Source organism: Neophocaena asiaeorientalis, unplaced genomic scaffold, assembly GCF_003031525.2.
Source record: "Neophocaena asiaeorientalis asiaeorientalis breed wild unplaced genomic scaffold, Neophocaena_asiaeorientalis_V1.1 scaffold254, whole genome shotgun sequence".
NCBI lineage: Eukaryota > Metazoa > Chordata > Mammalia > Artiodactyla > Phocoenidae > Neophocaena > Neophocaena asiaeorientalis.
In genome coordinates this window covers 4751226-4776717 of record NW_020174705.1, presented here as the reverse complement: position 1 = coordinate 4776717, position 25492 = coordinate 4751226, and the positions used below count along the sequence as shown (strand labels likewise).

Below are 25492 nucleotides of genomic sequence, written 5' to 3'. Positions count from 1 at the left end.
CAGAAATATCTACTTACTCCCCCTCTGCCAAAAATCCAGAAGGTTATGTTGGGGAATCCATCTTCAACTGTGCGATTGCAAGTGTAGTGCGGGCATATGTGTCAAGACTTTTGAAGGAAGTCCACCTGGATGGCAGGTAGATGTCCTCCTGGAGCCTGAGGAGATGACCACTGCCAGGCCAACAGCTGTTTTTCCTTCTGTAGCCTCTGCAGTTCTGCCCCCTACTCCAAGTGAGGCCCCTCAAAGGAGCCAGAGGGATCATCAAAAAATGCAAATTGGATCACCTCCCACAAAACCTTTCAAGGCCTTCCATTGCTTTGGGATAAAAACCAGTGTCTCCCCATGGCTGGGGAGCCCTGTGTGGGCTGACCCCTGTCCTGTCCATCCCTTTGGCCTCATCTGGGAGACAGCCACCCTGGCAGACCTCTGACAGTTCCTGGAAATAACCATGCCCCTCTGGCCACAGGGCCTTTGCACATACTGCCCCCTCTGTCTGAAAGGCTCTACTCCCTGCCTTTGCCCTGATCCTGTTCTCCTCCTTGAGAGTTCAGCTCATGAGCTCCCTCCTGGGGGGACTCCAGATATGCCCACCGTCTGGGCCGGGTTTCATTGTAACAGGCCCTCCCGTGGCAACATCCTCCATCTGTAAACATCCTTTACTGTTTATCTGCTTACTCTGTCTCTCCAACTAGACTGTATGCTCCAGGAGGGTAGGCCTCGGCATGTCTTGGCTGATGACTATAGCCTGAGCAGCTACACAGGGCCTGACACATGGTGGTGCCCAAAACTGGGTGGATGAATGGATGGATGAATGGGTGGATGGATGGATCACTGGTTCTTGTTGACAGTGGTTTCTGAGATTTGTCATTTTTGTCAGCTAAAAGAAGTTGAAGACATCAAAATCCAAAGCAAAGGCTACTGAAAGGTGAAAAAGCCAAAGTAGGAGCCAAAGAAGACAACAGCAATAATGCCGGTGGGGAGGCAAGCCCACCAATTCATTCATTCATTCATTCACTCACTCAGAATGTGCTAGGCTCCTCCAACATGCAGGCACTGGGATGATGCTGGGTTGCAGTGAGCTACTGGGGCCCACCTTGTGGACCAGGATTTGGTTCCAAGTCATGGGGTCTCACCTGGTTTGGTCACCCACTGGCCTGGGGTAGCCCTGGATCAACCTTGGCCAAACATCTCCTGATGTGTGACACCTGCCAACCTTCCAGGAGGTACTGCCCTTTGTCCCCACATGAAGGAAGTATAACCTTGGTGGGCAAAAGCCTGGAGGCTGACCTCCCCTCAGCCTCCAGCAGGCTGACTTCTCTCCAGAGTGGGGCACCCGACATTCACATTCCACTCCCGTCTCAGACAAGCGATAACAGAGGACAGAAGTTGGCTCGATGTGTTTTGCTGGGAATGGGAGAGACTGATGGCATATTGGAAATTCACATTTAAAATACAGCTGTCCCTTTTGAAAATGAGATCATATCTACTGATTCGGGTAATGAACGATCTAACTTAAATCCAAGCCTGGGGCTGGAAGCAAGGGCCCAGACATGGTCCAGCCTATTCCAGTTGGTCCAGCCCATTTTCTAATGCACATCACAGAGCCTCTCCCCTCCCTCCAGTCATTTGATTTCTTAGCAAAATCATTACTGAGAATATTGAACTACCTTACAGAGACATATTTACTTCCCTTATCTTCCCTCTGTCTCTCTTGATTAAAAGCTATGTGTGATATTTGTAGTTACCAAACATCAATATTTGGCATGGATTTGCTGGATGGAGATGGTGGAAAGAAAGGAATCTGACCATTTCTATAAAGGGGAAAGCCTTGAGCAAACAGACTGCATTTCTTATCAGGGGCACTAAAGAGGAGAGACTCATTTCAGAAGCGACCAGCCGGACTGCACCCCAGCAGGCTTCGTGACACCAATGATCAGGGCTCAAAATTAGATTCCAGATTTCATCCGGAAGGTCAGCTACCTTCAGAAGGTAGGGGAAGGGGTTGAGAATTATGCAGCCTGCCTGACAAGTATTAGAGCTGGCTGAGATTGCAGCCCTCTTCCCCAAAAGCTAAGTCCAGCAATTAAAGTGGGTAGAGCTGAAAATAACAGCAACAGCAACAATAGTAATAATCTGAGTTAACCCTTCCCTGGTGCCCACCCCTAAGGCTTTACCTATATTAATTCACTTAATCCTCACAACAACCTGATTATCAACTCCAGACATGGAGTGTGGTGCAGAGAGGTCCAGCTGCTTGCCCAGCCTTACATCTGGAGTTAGTGGCAGAGCTGGAAGTCAGTGCCTGCAGCCTGGCTCCCAAGTCTGTGCACGTAACCATTCCACCATCCTGCCCTCTGTCTCGCAGCCATTCCTGGATCCCAGCATCTCCATGGCAGAGCCCAGGTGCCCAGAATCCATAGTACACGATGCTGGTTTAAGAGCTCCTGCTGTTCTGGAAGCAGAGTCCTTGCTTTAAGCCCCCCACCATCACTGACCCCCTGAATGGCCTTCACCAAGTTAGCAGAGACTCGGTGTGTCCCTCTGTGAATCGAGGGCGATAATAACTACATCTGCCACTCTGGGGCATTATGACGAATCACAACATACTCTTTCAAAGGGCTTAGCAGGCAAGCAGATTCATATTCGTTGACAGTGGAAATGGTAATTTGTACAACTGCTTTGGAAAAGTTTGGGGTAGTATCCACTAAAACTAAACATGTAACTATTCTGTGACCAAACATACCCCGTGGTGGATTCCCAAGAGAAATAGGTGTATATGTCCATCAAACAGCAGGTACACGAGTGTGCGTAGCTCCAAACTGAAAACAACTGCTCATCAGTGGGAGAATGAATGAAATAATTACGGTATAGGCAAATGATGAAATACTACTCAACAATTTTACAGAGAACAACTACTGATACATGCAATAACGTCGCTGAATCTCCCAGGGATGATGTTGAAGGAAAGAAGGTATATGCATATATACTGCAGGGGTCCATTTATATGAAGTTCACAAATGAGCAAAATCAACCTTTGGTGATAAAAATCAGGAGGATAGTTGGTGAGAGGTAGTCCTGACTGGACAAGGCACGAGGGAGCCTTTGGGGGTGTCCCGAATCAGTAAAACTGATTCTGCCACTCACTCATTCATTTCAGCAGCAAGCATTTATTGAGCGCCCACTGTATTTTAGACACTCCCTCAGGAGGTGGGGAGAAAGCTCGTTCCCAACCAGAAGTGCGATGCTCGCATTGGAAACCTATCAGGATCCCTGTGTCTCCAGGGGGCACAGCCATCCTCAAGGATTTGGGAAGATCGCCAAAGAGATTCCCCCCTTTTATCTGGCAGCAAGCGGTGGGGAGAAATGGCATGGCTGCTCATCAGAGCAGCAGACCTCTGCACTTGCTGTGCCCGAGGTCGTGAGCACCACTTAGCATTTCATCGCAGCAAGCCTGGCTTGCTTTCATCAGAACCACGTGGCCAAAATCATGTGCGACATTCTGAAGGGAAAGAATTTAAGCCTCCATGTCTCACTGCCCCGAGCATCAGCTTTGTCCTTCCGCTCTTAATGCTGTTATCTCGTCCTCACACTTGGTGTTCTGCCAAGCAGACACTATGGAAAGGCATATTAGCTATGAGAAGCAGAGTGTGCCTGGAAGCCTGGGTGTCAAGCCGGTGACACCTCTGCTCCAGAGGCCAGCTCCGGAGGGGTGCAGGAGCGAAGAATGCCTGAGGAGGACCAAGGCCTCCTCCAGGTCCGCGGCTCCCAAGCCAGGTCCCAGGGAGCTCTTTCTAAGATGCAAATCGGATCAAGACAATCATGAGCTTAAAACTCTCCAGTGACCCCACAACAACCACATCAAAAACCCAGCTCCTTGCCTAGCGTGGAGCACGGGGATGTGCTCACCCCTCCTGTTCATCGCCAACAGCCCCTCCTCCAGAACCTAAGCCAGACTGAAGCCCATGCCCACGGTGCCCCTCTGTGTCATCTCTGCCAGGAAGACTTCTCTGACTGCCTATTTGTGCCACTACCGAATTTTGTATTCTGCCTCCACTGAGGAGCAATCAGATGGTGCCTCGATTATGGGTTTCTTTGTATTCCTTGTTGCCTTCCCTCATAGACTGCAAGCCCTTGGAGGGCAGGGTCTGGGTCTCTTTCACCTTTGTACCTTTGGACTCTTAGCACTGACTGCAACAGAGTTTGTTTAAGGGGAGGGGAGTGGAGGAAGGGATAGATGATGAGAAGGGGAGGTAAGCAAGACAGCAGGTGAGGAAGGAAGGGGGAGTGGAGGGCGGAGGGCATCTAGTGGATGGAGAAACTCAATGCAGCCAGAGAGACTTAGGAAGAATTTGGGGGCAAGGTTCTTCTGATGGATCTTGATGGACGGTGAGGAATCCGGACAGTTAGATTTGGCGGTGGGGGTGACCTTGAGCAGAGGGGATAAACTGAGCCAGGTCTACAGTCAGGGAAGATGGCGCATGGAGACGGGAGGACCCAGGCTGGAGGAGTAGCAGGATGGGGCCCAAGCCCAACTTGGAATCGGAGGAGTTTGTACTGTATTCACACATCCTATGGAGCTACTGAAACATGATGAAAAGGAGAGAATCCTGGTCAAACAAGTGAGGCTGACCAGTTGGAGAGGGAAGAGCTGGAAGTGGAGGACTGGGTAGAGCTGGTTATAAAATCCAGATGCAACATAAGGAAAACATGGACCAGAGCAGTGGGTCCACAAGGGATGTACTGAGGGGAGAATGGATAAGCTTTGCTGACTTCAGATGGGGAGTAAGAGAGGGAAACGCCAAGGATGCCAGGGGACAGGAGGGTGGCAATGTCTTTGAATGTACAGGAAGAGAACCAACAGGGGAGGCAGGCAGCCAGGCAGCTCCGAATCGGCTGCTGTGAGTCTCCAGGAGCCACCTGGCATTGGCATGGCGCCTGTACTGCCACTCCGCCCTAATTACCAATCATTATAATCGAAGGTGCCACTCCTTCCTGCTGAGGACAGGAGTGGCCTTAGCTCCACGCCCATTGACTGGCATCTATAAATGGGGTGTTACATGTCTCCCATACCTGGTCACAGGCACCACAGTGGGGGATCAGGGGGTGGAGAGCTGAAAGAGCCTGGTGGACTCACACTTTACAGATGAGCTGGTGGCAGAACCGGGGATGAAATCCAGCACCAAAGCTCTTTCTTGTATGTCCTGCTGCCTCTTGGAATTTAAAACAGGGCACAGGCCTGTTAGCACTAACAGTAAGTATGAACCAGAGAAGAAATGACCAACTAACCTGCCTCACGAAGAAACTGACTCCTTTTCTTTCTTTCTTCTAGAATCTGGCGTCAAACCTTGGTCAACTCCCAGCAGAATAAAGGCTGGGCAAGCGGGTATGGGTGTAAAAGGGAATGGGATCACATTTTCTTCCCAGAGCTTTACATTCATCCCTCTAAACAACACAGATCACTTTTGCTAAATTCCAAAAGGTGGCAGCATTCCATTAAATATTCATTTGCTGCTGAGGCTGCAGCAGGGAGCCTCCCACATAATGAACATGGGGAGGAAGTTAAGACACCCAGATGGCCAAATGGCAGAGGTCAGGATGACTGGAGGGTCCAGCACTGATGGGGGGCTGTGTGCCCTCTCCTGGGGGAGGAAGGGAGGATACTGGATGGAAAGACCCTGCACCCCAAGACAAGGAGAACTTTAGACTCATCTTAGGACTCTCATAGCACAGAATCAGTGGTGGTCAGACCCCAGGGTTGCCCCCTGTTCACACCACTTATAATCCCCTCCACTAGAGTGTGGGCAGGACCTGTGACTTGCTTCTAATCAACAGCAAAGGCGATGGGATACCACTCGCATGATTCCGTTAGGATGTATAGACCTAAGGCTCCGATTTGCTAGTGTGCCCTACAGAGGCTCTCCCACTTGCCATGAGCAGGGAGCTGCCCATGAGAGGAGGCAGGGAACTGAGGGCTGCCTCTAGGAGCAGAGGTCCACCGCCCTCAATCCACAAGGGACAGAATTCTCCCAACAACAGTGAGCTCCAGGTGAGACCCCAGCCCTGGCTGACACCTTGATTGCAGCCTCACGAGGACCCTAAGCAGAGGACCCAGCCACGCCAGGCCTGGGCCTTGGACACATGTTAACTGTGAGATAATAAACAAGTGTTTTAAGCTGCTAAGTTTCAGGTGATTTTTTATGTAACAAAAGAAAGTGAATACAGTATATATCTGTTACAGAAATGTATAGGGGTTGTGAAATATGGTTCTGGAATGAGGCAAAACAAAGTAGAAATTTGGATTCTGCTACTTAACTGCATTATGTCTCCAGGATAATCGAGAAAGAGAGAAAAACGCGAGCAGAATGTTATTTGTGCTCAGCAGCGTCACCTCCATCTGCTTTAGGAGGGATTCACTCCAGAGCAAACACCCAAATTGAGTGTGGATCTGTCTCATTCCCTAGGCGACTCTCACCACATGACCATTTGACTGCAGTGACGCCAATGTTTAAAGACAGGCATATGCCAGGCATCCAGTGTGATGACCTCAACACAGGCACTTCACCTAGTGCCTAAGCAAAGACTCCGGTCTGTTCTACTGTTCGAGGAAAGCATGGCTGTCTCAGATGTGTGGAGGGGCAGAAAGGCTGGTCTCAGCCTGGCATCCTCCTATGGGATCTTTAGCAGGTAACTTTGACCAGGTGTGATTTTTGCCTTACTTGCTGACTCTGGACTCAACCGCACATCTAAGATGTTCCCAGAAATGCTCCCTGAACCACCAAACAGAACCGGGTGGCCTTATCCTCAGTTCAGGAAACAGCCCAATCTAGGTTCAAATTCCAGATCCAATACCCATTAGCTTAAGACTCAGTAAGTCACTCTCTGCTGAGCCTCAGTTTCCTCACCTGTGAAATGGGGTTAGGGATAGTTCCTCCCTCACTGGGCTGCTCCAGGGATAGATGAGATAATACATTTGAAATACCGAGCATAATGCCAGGTACTTCCTAGGTGTCTAATAATGGGCACCTCAACCATTATTATTTCCTTATTCTGGGTGCAAGTGAGTGGCATCTAATGTGTCCAGGAAAGGCCCTTTCTGGAAGACAGCACTAAAGTGGAAAGCTGGGGTCAGAAATTGCAGAGCTGGCTAGCACCACAGGGCAGTGAGTGGAAAGGTGCCAGGGCCGAAGGCATCCTGCCTCCTGGGGCAGCCAAGGACCAAAAAGTCTGTCTTTGGGCCCTGGTTCGGTCTGGTAAACCTCATTTTCACCCCTCCAAGGGGACTGCAGCATTTCTATGACAACTGAGAATGAAACTTTACTAAAATGCCATCAGCTGTCCTGGAAATCTCCCTTAACAGCCCAGAGCTCACTGCTTAATTTCAAAAATAGCCATTATCAATATTATTATTATTATTTCTACAATTAAGGAAAACAATTGCTTAATGTAAAAAAAAGAAATAAAATCTGAAGAGTCAAAAAAAGTGCAAAAACCACCGTTTAGTTGAATTTCCCATCTGCCTTTCTGACATCTCTCTCTACTTTTCAGAGAAAATTAATATATGAATATAATTGCACATAATTGGAATCATATAATATATGCCGTATTTCTCACTCCACAATATGTCATGAGCATCTTTCCAAGTCAATAAATATAAATCCTCACCATGAAATCCTAGCAGCAGCTTAGAATTAGACTTTATGGATGCACATAATTTACTTAAATAATTCCTTATTGGTGGATATTGAAGGTGTATCTTTTTATTATTATTTTTGCTAATACAATCATCCCTCAACAAATATACAAACACAGCTTCTCACACTTGTATAATCATCCCCAAGGTGTAAATTCCTAGAAATGTGATTATTTGGATCAAAGAGTGAACACGTTTTGCACATTGAGACATGTGAGATAAACTGCCACCCAGAATGGTTGGTTCACCATATAGTGCCACCAATGGAGGTCACACAAATGACTGCTGCTACCTATGACATGTTGGGTTGGGAGGCTGACCTGTGGATTCCAGCCAGAAGGACCCAGACCAGGGTACTGTGAAGGTCAAATGTGGGGAAGGACGGGAGGGTTAGGGTCTTCTGATCTTCACAGTTTGAATCTCAGGAAACCTCTAAAAGTCTGCAGCCTCCAGGGGGAAACAGCAGGATAGTATCTTTGCTTCCAGTAAAAGGAACCCGTCAGACTTCATGAGGTGAGGTTGGTGGTTGGGGAATCCTTAACCCAACCCAAGAAAGCAGAAAATCCAGGGGGTGCTCGTCTAAGCTTATGGAAAATGGAGATCTCAGCCACCATTGGTCTTACTGTGAACAGTGAGCATAGGAGGTAGAGAGTTTTCTCTACTCTTTTCCAACTACTTTCTCCTTAAAAGCTTCTGCACTGCACCCCCAACTGCAAGACTCTTTGGTGAGTCACTTTCCTGCTTCAGGCTTCATTTTCCCATCTGCTAAATGTGTTTAGGATCTTTATGTTTTCTTTTCATAGACTTGGTGTGAGGTTACAAGAATGCTGTGTGGAACCATAAGACGTGGTTATTTTAAGATTATGAAAAGTGTGGTAGCCAACCTCCAAAGCGGCCCCCAGTAATACAGCAGAAGTGACAGCATGTGACTCCCAAGGACAGGTCACAAAAGGCATCGTGGCTTCTGCCTTGCTCTCTCTCAGATTTCTCACCCTGGGGGAATCCACCAGCCACGTGATAAGGACACCCAAGCAGCATTATGGAGACGTCCACACGGGGGAACTGAGGCCAGCTGACAATAATGATCTAAGCCATCTTGGAAGTGGATCCTCTAGCCTCAGTCAGGCCTTCAGATGATGGCAGCCCCAGCTCATGAGAAACCATGAGCCAGAACCACCCATCAAAGCCAGATTCCTGACCCACAGGTACTGTGAGATCATAAATGTTTGTCCTTGTACCTGGACTGAGGCCCAGGGTTATTTTTTTATGTGGCAAGAGGTAACTAACACACTTTCCTGCTCCATTAACCATCTTCACATCCACAAGATGGGGAGACAATTTCACAGACTTGGGGTGAAGCCAGAAGACTGTGCCCCAGTGATGGAGTGGGTCAGAGGGTGGATCCACGCTCTGTGCTCTGGGGTACATTTACTGCACTTGAGTTTTGGTTTCCTCACCTGTACAATGAAGACAGAGACAGCACTTACCTTACGGGGTTGTTCAGGGGACTCAGCGAGAACAAAGAAGAAATGTCTGGTCAACTGCAACGTGGGACAAGAAAGTCGGTTGTGTGGTTGTCATTTCTCATCATCTTTCCTCCTCTTCCTCTTCCTCTTGGCATCTCAGATAAATTCTTCTTTCAGGTGATCCAGCAATGAGGTTTATTATAAAAAACCCAACCTCAAAATTCTTTTAGGGGAAATAGACAAAGGCCAAAAGGTGGGACCTTGGAGAGTCCAGCTTTGTACAAAGTATCAGCATGATTGGGGCATAAGAGGGAAGCATTCCAAATCAGAGCACACACATGGACACTGCCCAGGGTCATGCGAACATCTCTGATAAAAGAATCTATTCTCAGCCATTCACTGAACACTACCATAATGTCTTGCCATAATCTGCATTGTTATTCCTTCCATACTCTTATTTCCCGTACTATTTTTTTTCTTTAAGTCAACTCACCTTTTTTTCACTTAAATATTTTCAAAAGATATTTCAGATCACTACCATAAATAGAAAGCCAGTATCACTTGCTATAAAGAGAAGATCATCATAAAACCAAATAATAATGATCAATAGAAAACAACAACAACAAAAGTCCGTGTGACCCTTGGAATCATCTCAGGGTCCCCACCAGTACACAAGCAGACCGCACTTGGAGACTGCACCACACAGTTAAACATCCTGGAGAGGCTGGGCAGGAGTGATTTTGGAACTGTAAGCGCAGGGAGCATCTCTGCCACTGTACACCTGGATGTCAGTTGGGGGGTGCACAGAATCCACATCTGGCACCATCCACAGTCACATGCCCTAAAGACCCAAGTCCACTGCCACCATGTGGGGCCCCAAAGCACTCAGCTAGCATCCCTATCTTTACCGCGGGGACAATGAAATGACGTTAAACTTCCTTCCTACTTTCCCAGCACCATGGGGTCCATCCTCACATCAAGAAGTAAAGAGATTAGCCTGTGGCCCCTCCCCCAGTCGCTGCTCCTCTAGATGCTCCCCAGTGGACCTGGCCCTCCTCAGAGGAAGGTCCTCATCTTTCACATCATGTACCGCAGCTGAGACTCTGGCCCCAGGTGTTTCCTAATAGAAACTCTGCGAGTGCTTGGGAACCTTTATTCCCTCAAACCCAGTTACTTCTCCAGCAAGATCAGTTTCAGGTAAAAACCACTCCCGGTGATTGATGACGGCGACCAAGGAGGCTGAAAAGGAGGCAAAAGCAGTTTCAAACTCTAATCTGTTCAGCAAAGGGCTTCTACTTACTGAGTCTTGTGGACTGCTCTTGGCACTGGAGAGGAGGGCTGAATTTTCAGATGTGTAGTCCTGTCAAAAACAGAGACAAAAATAGGTTGGGGGGCCAGGTTGAGGAACAAAATTCTGATTTGGAGTAACCCAGTTTAGCATGACCTGAGTCTCTCACCACACTGAGCCACTGAGTGCATTCGCCCCGCCCCCTCTGTCCCCCCTCTCCTGGAAGGGGTCTAGACCCAAACTGCCCCACACAGCAACCACTAGCCACATATGGTTATTCTGAACTGAAATGTGCTGGAAGTACAAATTACACACTGGATTTTGAGACACCAACGAGAAAAAAAAAGAAATGTAAAATATCCTATAAATATTAATATCTCATTAATATTTTTATATCAATTACATGTTAGAATGATAATATTTAATAATACATAAAATAAAGCACATTAGTATATTTAAATATATAAATATATTATGAATATTTAAAATAAAATATATTGTTACAATTCATTTCATCTGTTTCTTTTTACTTTTTAATGTGGCTACTAGAAACATTTAAATTGTGTATGTGGCTCTCATGACATCTCTATTAGGCAGTGCTGGTCTAGATTTTTCTGAGTGTGGACACTCCATCCTAGCCTGAGGATACAGGTGGTCCTGCGAGACCCACACCCATTTGCTCTGTTCCTTTCCACTGTTTCACGCCGGTGACAGCTCATGTTTATGGAGAACCTGGGATGCTGTGTGCTTAGTGATCTTCAAGCATTTTCTTCTTTAACCCTCACAAGGATATAAGAAGGAGGTTTTGATCTCAGCCCCATTTTACAGGTGGAGAAACACAGAGAGGCTGAGAACTCATCCAAAGCAACTCAGCAGGGATGCCGCGGAGTCAGGGCTTGAACCAAGGTGTTAATGGTTGGGTGTTAGTTTAATCACTGTGGTCACATTCTCCCCGATGCCTTTATCCACTTCTCCGTGATGCTCACCAAATGGGAGTCTGCCATAGCCAGTCACCATCCAAGTCTGGGGAGCAGGCCCCCCAGAAGATGCCAGCAGTGCCTGAAGCTCCAAATTTTCATTTAAGTCATCGGGGTTTTACCTCAAGTCATGCCTTAAACCTCCTGGGCAGAGAGAGGAGCGTGTGTATCTGTGGGTGTGCGTGTGTCTGTGCACGTGTGTTCAGGCATGAAAGAGATCAAAATATAGACTGAGACACAGAGATCAAAGAGAGACAGAGAGAAGAAACGGACCAGCCACAGTTATTCACACCCACCCACACAGTCTTAAGAGCGCCACTTCTGTAAATAGTTCTGAACTTGAAAGAAGACAGACACTACTTCTCATTTACCTTTTTGCAGTTTTCCCATAGTCAGCGGTCACAGAAAAAGCTGACAATAGAAAATCAAACTTGTGTTTGTGCCTCTCCTCCCTCTCTACACAGAGATTGGTCCTCATGCCACCCCCCCAGGTTACAAAAATGAATTAATGAATTAAGGAAAGAAGGAAGGGAGGGAGGGATGGACTTAAATCATAGGCCCCCATCCAGCAACTGCCCAAAGCAGCAGCCTGAGCAGGAGACAAGGGGGAGGATGTTGCCAAAGGGGTGATGTTTCTGACAGATACACTGATTCTCCTTTGACAGGTGTCCTTTGGCCTGAGAATGGCTGGTTTTGGTTGCTTCCTTCTTGGCCTCATTTTATAAATGAGCCAACTAAAAGCCGTGCTTGAGTGATGAGTTCAGCCCAACGGCAGCTCTCAACCATCAGACGAGATCCAAGTGTAACAGATCCCCTGGGACCCCTGTCTCCTGTGCCATCCCTGCAGCCACAGCTGTGCAAGGTGACCCATCCCTCTGCCCACTTCTCGCTGGTCTAGGGATACACAGCTGCCCAAGCAGCACCAGTCACAGGCTCTTTCTCAGGAACAGGGAACCAAGACAGATGGAAACGGTCGCTGGGCTCCAGGGGTCCAATGCACTTTCATTCAAAGCCAGTGGCTTCATGGCAACCACTAGCTCTGCAAAGATGAACTTGGGGTTAAGCCAAAATTAAGAGGCTCCCAGAGGAAGCTGGCTGTAAGAGAAGGGGAGAGTAACTCCAGGTGAGCTGTTCCTCTCACAGTGGCCAGAATCCTTGGGCCTGGAAAGAGACAACTTACTTATACTCAAGTATGATCAAGTATGATTTTATTAGGAACCTCATCACCCAAGGAACTCCTATCCAGCTGCCCCTGTAGAGCCTCTTCCTTCTCTCTGAACCATCATCGCTTCCCACTCTCTTCCACCAGCCGGGGGCCTACCCTCCCCACATGCCTGAGCCTGGGGTCCCAGAGGCCCGGGCTCTACTCAACTGACGCCCCCTCACTCTGCCCTACTTCCTTCTCAGGTCAATTAGCAGGAGCAGAGGAGTCTTCAACCCAAGGAGATGGAGGTGGTACCAACTCAATCTGCCATCCTCCGAAGACTCTTTCTGCCCTGCCCACCTCTTACAGACCTTCTCACATCTGTAATGGTTCACGCTCCTGCCCACACTGGCAGCCCCTACCCTGCTTAGCACAGTCCCTGCATGATCCTGAGCAAAGCAGCCAGCTGTACACCAAGCCCCCGTGTCCCTGTTTCCCTCCTCACCTTGAAAACAGTGAGAAGCACAGAAATAGGTTCTACGCCAGATTGGAGAGACAGAGACGAGATAAGAGATGTTGTCTCTCAAAGAGAGGGGGAGGCAGCAGCTGTCTGACGCTGTTCTCGTTCCCAGAAAGCCTCGCTCGTCCCTCTCAGTCCTCACTATAAACATCCACAGCTTCTGACTCAAGCCGGTCCATCATGGTGTGATTTTTCAGAAGGAGAGAGATCTGACTGCCTCCCCTTCGTGGGTCACAGACCAGCCCCTAAACTGGTTGTCTCCCTGGGTGTTGCCCCCTTTCTTCCCTTTGCCCCGAGTGTAGCTGCCCCCTTCCCTGGGCCTCACCCCCTCCTTGGAAGTCTAGTATTTTCCCCTTGGAATTATTGCCCTTTTGTGACTCGGTTTACAGCTTTCAGAAGCTTGGGTACAAATTACCAGCAGTGGGGATTGAGCCAGTTTAAACAATGACCAAGGCAGAGAGCCTGTGGGACCATGAAGCATCACCCTCTCAGGGATTTGGCATGAATTGGTGTGACTGAACTGCCTGGAGAGCAGTGGTGGGCAGCATTAGAATGTGACATTCCCTGCACAAAAATGAACTTTAAAGGGTTTATCTTTCAGGTTAACAGAAGGCCAAGACCATGACTAGATAAAGCCTCCTGAGTAATGGACAGAAGGTGAGGGGTCGGGGCCACGGTGGGGTCCCAGGGATGGAGCCAGTAAAGACCTGCAGGGATCCCGGCTGTGAAAGACAGGTAGGGTCAGCTCTCCAAATGTCTGCTACCCCATCTCATTACACCCTAAAACATCCTTACCACGACTGCTCCTTGAAAAGTCTGGATGCCGAGAGAAACAGGGTGGGCTGAGGAGCCTGTGAGACCAGATCATGGCCCCTAGGTGATCCCAGACAACACACATTTTCACCACCCCACAAAGACTGCGTTTTCCAAAGCAAAAAAAATCAAGATAACACCTTAATTTGTGGACAAATTAAAGGACATAACGTACTCAATCCAATCACGTAGGTTTTTATCATCTCAGAGTGGTGAACACCTTTCTCATTACAACCCAAAACCCATAAAATTAAACATTTTGAACAAAACAGATTTATGCATGAAAAATAATACCATAAAATGAAAGACAACAAGTGATAATATGAAAAAATTATAACTCAAAGGAAAAAACAAGTAAAGGAGACATACAGCCAATTCACAAAGGATGTGGTGGTACAAATGTCTGTCACTGACATTATGAGATCCTTGACTTCACACATAATAAACAAAATGCAAATTAGGATGATATATTATTTGCTTTACTGAGATTAGCAAAGATAAAAGTCGGATAAATTATCAAACTCGTAAGAGTGTAGAGCAACAGGTATTCTTATACATAGTGGAATTACACATCGGGCAAAACTTTAAAAGCTGGTAATATTTAAACCAGCAATCCCATGTCTTGGAATCTCTGCTATAGAATGGCTGCACTTGTGGAAAATGCCCAATGCCAAGGATATTCGTTGAAGCAATTTTTTATAATTATAAAATATTGGGAGCAACATAAATTTCCATTATTCAGAGACCAAGTAAATAAGTTATGGTGCATCCAGACACCCCCAGTAAAGATAATGAGGTAGCTCAATACAGAATGATAGGGAAAAACAGTAAAATGCAGAGAGGTATGTATAGCATGCCACAATCTGTTCCCTGTTTTAAGAATATATGCATATGTATCACATGTATTGAAATCTCCAGAAGATAGATAAGAAATCGGCTTTAAAAAAAACAAAACACTGATTGTGGAGAGAGGAACTAGTTGGCTGAGCGGGATGGAATAGGAGAGAAACTAATTTTATTCTTCTGACTCTTGAATTGTGTGCTCTGGCATGTATTATCAATTAGGATGTTTTGGGTTTTTTTACTGTAAAATTTTAATTTTATTTTGAAAAGAAAATAATTTAAGAGAATAGCATGCAGCAATACTATCAGAGCCCTTTGGGTAGGGATTCATTTCTAGACATTTTCTGAAAAGTAATTTAGCTTGCATGATGTGTTGAATGATCTGGGGTCATTTTGGAGGACAACAGCCCTGTCAACGTGGTCTGAAGACAGGAATATTGGCATTGGGCGGGGGATATTTTAAAGGTTTTTTTTACCAGGAAATTCAAGTATGTGGCACATAAGCTACACTTCCCCATCCTGTTCCCAGGGCAGGCAGTGCTAATCGAGTGCTGCATTTTCTTGCCAAGCCCAGATGCAGTCTCAGAATCCATCCCAACATACTCAGAAATGCTACCCCATCCATGCACACTGCCACACCAGCTGAAATCAAACTCCATCCCTGGTAGGGCAGCCATAGGGCAAAGCCAGAAACCTGGAAGCAGGGTCTCTGCTCACATGGTTCCTCAGCAACCCCACCTGGGCCTGGGCGCAAGGTTATGTCACCAGCCTCTCAGCGCCCCAGTTCCCCCACAGGTGGGAGCAAGGCAGCCAGCTTCCCAAGGCCCATCTTCTGAAAATGTCATTTGGGCCCCATCTGCCATCCCTGAATCAAACCGCCAGAGCCCTTCTGAGAAAATGCTGGTTAACCTTCAGTAAGGAATTCGGGCTCCCTCATTTCCCCCAACTTAGAAAATTCCGTGTAAATGTCAGATTAAGCCCTTCAGGCCTCTGCTTTTAAAATGAGAGATAAAATTTAGCTCCCTATTCCCAGATGTTAAAATCTCTGCTTCTCCCCAGGGCAAAGAAATCAATGTGAGTAAGCTCCCATATTTTTTTCCCTTGGAACACAACCACTTCCAGCAATTTATTTGACTGACTATGCCTTCTATTACCATGTAAATTGTTTCAGACTGCAGGAAAAAAAAAAGTATTAATCTCCTCTCAGTAAGTCATAAAATAAAGAAATCAATTTCAAGGTCAATTTAGCCCAAATAACACCTGCTGCCCTTTTTTGTAACCTGCAAACTCCTATGAAATGCTAGGCTGTTGTCCAAGGCATCAATATGCAGCTATGGAAAACTGGGTTTCACATCAGTCAGAGCAGTGCCAGGGGAGACCCTGGCCTCGTGGTCCAATGGTTCTGAGGGTGAATTTGGGAAGGACAGGGTCAACAGGACTCAGATAAACTATCCTCTGCAGGTCAGGGCAGGGGTGTGGAAGGAGGGCTGCAAAGGGGGTCAGGTAAAGTTGGGTTCCAGGAGGAAATCTGGCTGACTTGCTGTGTGACTCTGGGAAAGTCATTTAACCTCTCTGAGCTTCTGAATCTATATCTGTAAAATTACTTTTTAAAAACCTGAAAATAAAATGAGGGCTAGGTCATCTTATTGGACCCATCAACCCAGTCCATTGCAGAGTTTATCAAAGGTTAGATGCCCAGGGTTTTGTAGTTACCCTTCATCAAGAGACACAGTAGCATAGCAATTAAGGAAACAGGCTCTGGAGTGTGACTGCTGGCATCCAAACTGTCCCGATTTCATTTGTGAGCTCCTTGATTTTGGACAAGATACTTAATTCCTAGGCCCTGAGTTTCTTCATCTGGAAGTTGGGAGTAACAACGTTACCCATTTCTAGAAAGAGAGAACTACCACACTCGTGTCGTGGAGGAGAAAACTGGACTCAGGATGTTGAGACTTGCCCAAGGTCACCCAACGTAGGAGAGCAGCTCAGGTCTGAACCCTGGAACCCCTGCCCCAGGCCATCATGCCTCTTACATCCTGGCCCTGGAACACTGCCTCTCAGTTTACCTGGCCCCATGGTGGATGAGGCACCACATAAACCCCAGAACCTCAGGCAGGTGGTTGGAGCCCCCACAATTCTTCCTCTTGAAAACCCTGCAGGTGAACAAGGCTTCTCCATGGCACATGCCCATTCCCTCCACCACCCTGAAACCACCACTTCACCACTCGTGAAGAGGTCACAGAATGGGGTCAGCAGTTTCCCACGGCTGGTCCAGGACCCAGGAGATGGGTAAGCCCATTGCTGGGACGTGTCCCAACAGGTTTCTTCCTGCCCAGGTCCTGACCTTACCTGACCCACAGTCTCACATGGGATTCAGGTTTTCAGCTACATCTAGGTGCCCCTAGGAGCCAGGAGAGCCAAGAGGCACCAAACCGTCCTCTCTCTGTTTCTGTATAAGCCAGCCCCATATTCCCACCTGCCCATCCAATCAGCTCCCAAGCCGTACCACTGAAATGTTTCCACCTGTGGGAAACCTGTCTCACTATGGCAGCCCCGATGCTCATGCCTGAACTCAGATCACGTTCACTGCAGTGGCTCCAACTAAGTAGGGCCTCACTGACTCCACTTTCCCCTTCAGTCCATTCTCTACGCCAGAGGGATTGTCTTCAAGTATAAATCGGTTTGTGTCACTCCCACTTAAACACACTTCCAGTCTCCTCCCCCCACCCCCCGGCCAGGGTCACGGGAACACTGTGCAGTGTTGCTCATCGTTTACATGGGGATGCATCAAGGTCTGCCTCCTTAACAGGTCACTCTGTCATGGAGACACCGAACAGACCACATATGACAATGCTAGCCCTGGTGCAGCTACAGAGGAAGTGCTGGACCTCCTGGGAAGTAAAGCTAAAGAAACAAAACTCAGTTAACTGAGTATTTACCATGTGCTTCAACATATAATGGCACAGCTAGTTACCTGTTAGAAGCTTAAAGGGGACTTGGGCTCTGTACCACAGATCCCAGCCATTTTCTTTAAAAATAGTTTTATTGAGATATAATTCACATAACATACAATTTGCTCGTTTAAAGTGTATGATTCAATGGTTTTTAATATATTCACAGATACGTGCAACTATCATCACAGTCATTTTTAGAACATTTTCATCATCTCAAAAAGGAACCCTGTACCCTTCAGTTATCATCTGCTATCCCTCTATCACCCCCAGCCCTTGGCAACCACTTATCTACTTTCTGTCTCTATGGATTGCCCTAATCTGGACTTTCAAATAATGGAATCATACAATATGTGGCCTTTTGTGACTGGCATTGTGTTGTCAAGGTTGATTCAAGTTGTAGCATATATCAGAACTTTGTTCCTTTTTCGTGGCTGAAAAATATTCCGTTGTATGGATAGACCACATTTTGTTTATCTGCTAATCTGCTAATGGACATTTGGGTTGTTTCCACCTTTTGGCTATTATGAGTAATGCTGCTATAAACATTTGTGTGCATGCTTTTATGTGGACATATGTTTCAACTCTCTTGGGTATACACCTAGGAGTACAATTGCTGAGTCATATGGTAACTCATATGGCAAAGCATAATGGTCATATGGTTTAATCATTTGAGGAACATTGTTTTCCAAAGCGGCTGCACCATTTTACAATCTCATCAACAGTGTATGAGGGTTCCAATTTCTCCACATTCTCATCAACACATGTTATTACCTTTGTTTTTGATTATAGCCAACCTAGTGGGTGTGAAGTGGGGTCTCTTTGTGGTTTTGATTTGCATTCGCTTAATGACTGACAATGTTGAACACCTTTTCATATGCTTGTTGGCCATTTGTGTATCTTCCTTGGAGAACTGTCTATTCAGATCCTTTGCCCATTTTAAAATTGGGTTATTGTGTTTATATATTCTAGATACAAGTTCCTTATCAGAGAGGTCATTGGCAAATATTTGGGGCTGTCCAGTCGCTTCTGAAAAATGTCTTATACTAAAGTAGCCAGGGCTTGTCTGTTACAGGTAAGCAACCAACGGGGCAATGTCACAGCACCTCCTCAGAGCTTTCTGTCCTGGCTCCCTCTGAGGGTTAGAACCTGGACATACATTTTGGATGCCACTATCCAACGTTTTCAACAGACAGACTGTCCTGTGCCAGGACTTGATCCCACACAAATCAAGCCAGGCTCTCTGGAGGTGAAGTGGGAGTTTCAGTAATTCTTAAATCTCCCCAGATGATGACGATATGCTGCCAGGCTGTGAACTATGGGTCTAAACCCAGAGTAGAGGATTTGGTGGTTCTGGAGGGGCTGTCCTTTGAGGAGTCAAAGTTACCCCATGGGGTGGCAGGACATGTGCAAGTAGCCATGCCAGATTCCCAGTTGTGAGATTCTGTAGTTCTCATTTACCACAGCAGCTCCTAAACCTCTAACTGCTCTTTCCAGAGAAAAGCAAGTGTGTTGAGACATAGGAGATTCACAAAGAAAAAACCAGCTAAGTGCAGAGCATAGCCACAGACTCCAGACAATGTCTGCAAAGGTAAAACAAACAAACAAATAGAGCCAAGAGGTGGAAACAACCCAAATGCCCATCAAGGAATGAATGGATAAACAAATGTGGTCCATCCATGCAATGGAATATTATTCAGCCATGAAAAGAAATGAAATTCTGATTCATACTACAATATGGGTGAACCTTGGAAATATTATACTGAGTGAAATAAGCCAGATACAAAGGCCACATATTGTATGAGTCCACTGATATAAAAATATCCAGAATAGGTGAATCTATAGAGACAGAAAGTAGACTAGGGGTTCTGAGGGGCTGGGAGGGGAAGGGGATAGGAAATAACTGCTTCATGGATACAGGGTTTTGTTTTGGGAGATGATTATGTTTTGGAACTAGATAGAGATGACGGTTACACAATATTGTGAATGTACTAAATGCCACTGAGTTGTTCACTTCAAAATGATTAATTTTATGTTATGTAAATTTTACCTCTTTTTATTTCTTAGTAAGAACCAAAAACGTCTCAACAGACCCAGACGTCTCTCTTTTGCTGCCTTGACCATATTTCTTTTCAAATAAAAATAAATATACAAAAGCACACTTCTACATACATCTGTACAATCAAGAGAAGCTTTCTCTTCTATTAATCTCTAAAGCCATTAAAATTAATAGGATCTGTAACAGGAATGTCTAACAGACTTACCGACTCACTGAATCAAGAAACAAGCATGGGCAAGAACAGAACTGTGGTCACCCCAACGCATGGAGAATTTCAGTCTCCTGTGAGTGAGTGAGGTGCGGTTAACTACAGCCCCCTCCTTGCTCATCTGTGGTGCAGGGATGGCCTCTGACCTCCGAGGGTACCTGACACTCAGGAGAGGACAGCCCACCTGCTCATGCTGCCATGTGAGCGGAGACTTTGAAAGTAGAAGCTGGGGTGGAATGATAAAAATTAGTCTGGGAGAGAAGCAATGATTCATCATCATGCCCTTGCGAGGAAACTTAAGGCATGAAAAGTGTCCACTGGCACATGGGACACAATATCTAATGAGATGAGGGGAGACAGAACATACAGAAGTCCCGGCAAAAATGCTGGGATATGCTGCGTGGAGATAAAGGAGGGCATTAGTGATGCAAGATGAAACCCAGACATATATCTGGCTCGAGATGCTGAACACAGCACTCAAGTTTTCCCAAGGATGAGAGCAGCGGGGGCACTGGTGAAGGAGACGTGGGTTACTACAGGAGCTTTTGCAAAATGAAGTCAGGGAGAATGGCAAAACAAGTGAAGCGTTAAATAAATACTTCCTGAATGGAATCACTAGGGAGAACACTAAAATTAGGATGTCTGACAAGGGCTTTTTATCCAATCTGCCCAGGATTTCTTCAGGGTTCCTGAGAGAGACGTTGTCAGTAACCCACATGACATCATGGGCCATTTCTGCAGAAATGGGACATTTGGAGCACAGAGCACTGGGCAGGCTGATTAGAGGGATGTGGACCGGACTCAGGGGAACCAGAGATGCCTGAGGCAGCCTGAGATCTCTGGGCCAAACCTGGAGGCAAGCCCCTGAGAAGGAAGAGGGCACCAGCCAGTGAATCGCTACATTACAGAAGTTAAGAAAGAGTGTGGGCTCTCATTCAAGCACCCTGCTCTGTCTTTTAGTAGATGCATGACCTTGAACAGCTCTCTCCATTTCCCTAAACCTCGGCTTTCCCATCTGTAGGATGGGATAACAGCTTTCATCACAGGAGACTATTCAATGAGATGATCATAAAAGCCCAATACAATCTTTTTAAAACACTATAAATCATACTACTTAGGGAATTACCTATTCTTTGTATATAGCTCCGATTAAGAGGGGGAAGTGTACTGTCAATTTATGTTTGTTTATTTTATTAAATTCCCCATTTTTTTCAAAAAAAAAAGCCCAATAAATTATAGCTGTTATCATCCCCATTTCACAGAGAGGAAACTGAGGCCCGGGAGAGCTAAATAACATTCATGGATGTCCCTAACATATGTATTGGCTTTTGCTGTGTGTGTGGCGTCCTGCAGCAAGAACTTTGCATAAATCATATCATTTGACCTCTAGAACAACCTATGAGAGCCAAACTGGACCTCTCCTTAGCTGTGTGACCTTGGGCATGTTATAGTACCTCTCTGTGCCTTGGTCGCCTCCTCTGATATAAAGGAGATCATAGTAGCACCTTCCCTAGAGGGCCAATGCAAGGCTAAAGGAGTTACTATGTGTAAAGGTCTGAGAAAAGAGCCTGGCACATGCTCATAAATGTGACTATCAATATTATCACAGATATAAGCTCATCTTACAAACAAGACTCAGAGAGGGTAAGCAAGTTGCCCAAGCGTTTGCTTGGCTACATTTGCACTAAGCTGATAAGGGATAGAGTCTGTCTGACTATATCACTCTTCTTTCCTTTGCATCACTCAGTAGGCACTTGGGGCTTAACTGGCGACTGCCTCTTCTGGGAAGTTCCCAGCCCCTCCTGGGACACTGCACAGCATAGAGGTTAAGACAGTGTGCTTCAGGCCCTGATGAGGCGGGGTTCAAATTCCAGCTCTGCTCTCATTTTGACATGTGACCAGAGAGGGTTGTTTAACCTGTCTGTCTTGGTGTCCTCATTTTTAAGGGGGTGGGGACCCCAATAGTACATTGAAACCTCAATAAGTGGTAACGTCAATGCTTTCTGCTGGCTCCAGTCAATGCTGTGTGGAAGGAGAGACACTGATTTTACTAAGCTGTGTCATTGCCTCCTTTCACTCAGCTGCTCTGAATGCATCCAGAGTCCTTGCTAAGATGGCCCTTCCCCCTCCTCAGCCCATCTCTACCCCGTGGCCTACGTGCATCTCTCTCCGTGGCCAGCCAACAGGAACAACTTCGTGCAAGTGTGGTCTGGTACTCAAGGGGCCACGGGAAAGCCAAATCCCTGAGATTAGGATTCCCTTGGGACTGCCTTCCTGCAGAAGAGGGAACTGTCAGCTCTTTTAACAGTGAAATAATTGCAAGTTTGAATGTGGATTCCACGCCGAACAACTGCAATTAGAAGCCACCTTCTGTTCGCAACAACTGCTGCTTAAATGTAATTGTTGCCTCGTGCACAAACCCCAAATGAGTGTCTCAGTTTTGCTTTCAGCTACACTTTCTTGTCTACATTAGAGCATCGTCACCTCCCTTCCTAAAGCTCACATCGCTCCTACCTCTGCCTGCTTCTCCCTGTTCCTGTGCCAAGTCCACACGCCCTACCTGGGGCAACAAGGCCTTGTGTATGGTCTGCCCCCAGCTCTCTTCTTCACCCTCTTCCTCCACTCTTGACCCTCTCACTCTCTGAGCTCCAGCTACACCTGCTGTCATCCCTGCTTGGAAAGCTAGTTTGGTTCTGCTGTTGAACTCTACATATCCTTTAAGCCACAGTCCAAACATCACCTCCTCCAGGAAGCTTTCTGTGATGTGCCACACCAGGTAAGAAACTCCTGTGACATACCCCTGCAGCATCATGTACATTATGGCACTTCCTAAAGCTTGAGATTACTAATCTGCATCATTTGCATAATTATGTGGATAACTGTCTCCCCCAAGAACTGCACCCCACCTGTGTCCCATGGATGCTGCTTTTTCCACCCCCAGTGAAGTCCCTACTGGCACATAGAAGGTATCACTACATATGTGCTGAGTGTATTTAATCATGTAAATGGTTTATTCTCCCTAATGAGTGCAACCTCCTCAAAGTATGGCCTGGGTCTTAGCCATATTTAGGTTCCTTGTGGAACCTAGCATGGTCCCTAGCACATGAAAAGTGCTCAGTCTGAACTGGCAGCATTTTTAAGCAGCCTCATGCTTTCGCTACTATTTTCATTTTTGTCAGAAAAATGCAAACATGAGTCCAGGGCAGCCCTTCCCCGTCCTCCTCTGGATCCAGTCAAGTACAGCCTCTGAGGGCCCTTAGCTTGGGTACTTGCACTCACCCAGGAAGACAGACAACCCTTTCCATCTCATTAAGAACACATCCCAGGCCTGCCCACACCGACATTCCTTGAATTTTCACAGCCTGAAGACTTCCTGCTCGGAGCAGTCAAGATGAAGGAAATGCCCCTTGCTTGGCCTGTCCCAGGAGAGCTCTGGCCTGTTCTCACAACCTCCCCATCCCCACCTGGTAAGACTGGGAAGTGGCAGGGAGGTGCCTGCTCTGAGTATATGGTTCCAGGCTCGCCTCGCCATTGAAGAATGGGATCATTAAGACGGGTTATGACATAAATGTAAGGTCATCTGCTGAACAGATTCCTGCCCCTGGGTTGCCCTTGGCTGGAATCCCATCAGTTTGCCTTTAATTAAACCTGACTGTAGGAGTCCCCCATCCCCAGGCAGGCAATAGGATCTGGAGGCACTGCCCACGAGCAAAGCCAGGGCAGCACCAGATACCACAAAAGGTAACATTTACATCCACTCCCCAAAGATGGCATGGTGGGGAGCTCAAAGCCCATATAAAGCAGATGTTTGGAGGCTCAGCACCTCCCAGGGAGAATGATGAGTGTTGAAGCAGGACCAGCTGGAGGAGGCAACCCAGCTGAGCAGCCCTGGCCTTGGTCTAATGCCCGCCTTGCTGGCAGCCTGGCATGGGCAGCGTCCAAGTCACCCGGGTGATGAAATGAAAAGTCTGTACCTCCCCCCGAGGGAGGGTGGGCGGGGAGGGAAGGGAGCCACTTCTCCCAGTCCTTGAGAAGATCCACAAGCTCAGTCGGCACTTATCCCAGGGAAGCGGTGCCAGGCGAAGCTGAGACCCATGCAGCTGGGGATGTTTTCCCACAAGCTCCATTACCAATCAGCCTCCGCAGCTGCTCCCAGATCAGAATGGAATCCAATCAGCCAGTGCTCACGCGTACCCAGAAAAGCAAGACTGCATGAACTGCCCCTCCAGGCACAACCCTCACCCACCCACCTGTGGCTAGACCTGCACCATCACTGCAGTAGACTTGGGGAGACTGCTGCAGAGGAGACAGGCGGGGTCCCTGCCCTCTCTGGGCTTAGAGTCTGTTGTGGGAGATGTTAAGTGGGGAATTACAGAAGTAATTGGGTAGTGAGAGGTGTGAGAAAAGCCATGAAAGGAAAAGTCCAGGATGCTATGAGATCTCCCCGGTGCATAAAGATCCGAAGAATGACAGGAGTTGGTGGAAGCAATCCTGGCAGAGGGGTCAGCCTCAGCAAAGACCTGAGGCTGGCACTATATAAGCCAAACTAGTATCACTGGAGTGGGCAGGACAGGAAATTTGGGGTCTTAAAGGCCATGCTAAGAACTTCAACCATTCTCAGATAGCAGCAGGTGTTTGGGCAAGGTCAGGTGTGTTTGAAAAGACTGCTCTGGATGTAAGGGGGTGCAGGAATGGACAGGAAGGAAGCAGGAGGAGGCTGCAGGAGGATCCAAGAAACCAAGATGCTGGGAAAGTGGACAGAAGAGGGAGGTGGAGGGGAACGTGTTTGGGGGTGGGCTTCCTAGGACAGGAGAATTTAAGGGGTGTGGGAGTGAGGGAGGAGAGGAAAGGATGATTCCAGGGTTTCTGTATAAGCACCTGGGCAGCCATCTGTGCCGCTCCCTGAGCTGAGAGACCCCCGTGGAAGTGCAAGTTGGGGAGAAGATGCTGGGTTCCATTTTGACCTCCCTGCAGAATTAGGGATGTGCAGCCTCTGTGCACCAGGACCTCTGGGGTTGAGGGGGCGGAAACAACCTGGCCCCGGGGAGCGTTTTAATCTTCATTTAACCTCCGCTTCCTGCTTCCTACATGGTTCATTATTGGTATTTCACAGAGGGGTTCCTGAGGATTCTTTAATATCTGCTGAGAACCTTGAAAGCCTCAGAACTAATAGCTGTCAGAACTAAATTAATAAAACAAGGCAGCTTTTTTTTTTCTTTTTTTTTCATTCCATGAGTCACTGTGCAGGAATGTTTGCAGAAAGCACCTGATCTCCCAATGGCTTTTCATGTTTTGAAATTGACAATTCTTTTATTCCAGTCAATAAACTTCTAAATGTCAGACCATGGATAGGGTTTTCCTGGCAGGGTTTGGGATCCAAGGTCCTTCTTGAGATGCAGGAAGGATGAGGGAAACAGATCTCTCTCTCTCTCTCCCACCCTCCCTCTCTTACACTTACATTTATACTTACACACACACACACACACACACACACACACACACACACACACACACACACACACACACACACACA

The 25492-nt window shown here is 47.1% G+C and overlaps 1 protein-coding gene across 1 annotated transcript in view; it reads right to left on the bottom strand.

Moving 5' to 3' along the window:
* Positions 1-25492, bottom strand: part of LOC112409347 (uncharacterized) — a 572027-nt gene that overhangs the window by 233239 nt on the left and 313296 nt on the right. The window contains exon 3 of the mRNA XM_024759376.1: positions 10457-10516. Coding sequence (XP_024615144.1) covers positions 10457-10516 — 60 coding nt within the window. The remainder of the gene's footprint in view (positions 1-10456; positions 10517-25492) is intronic.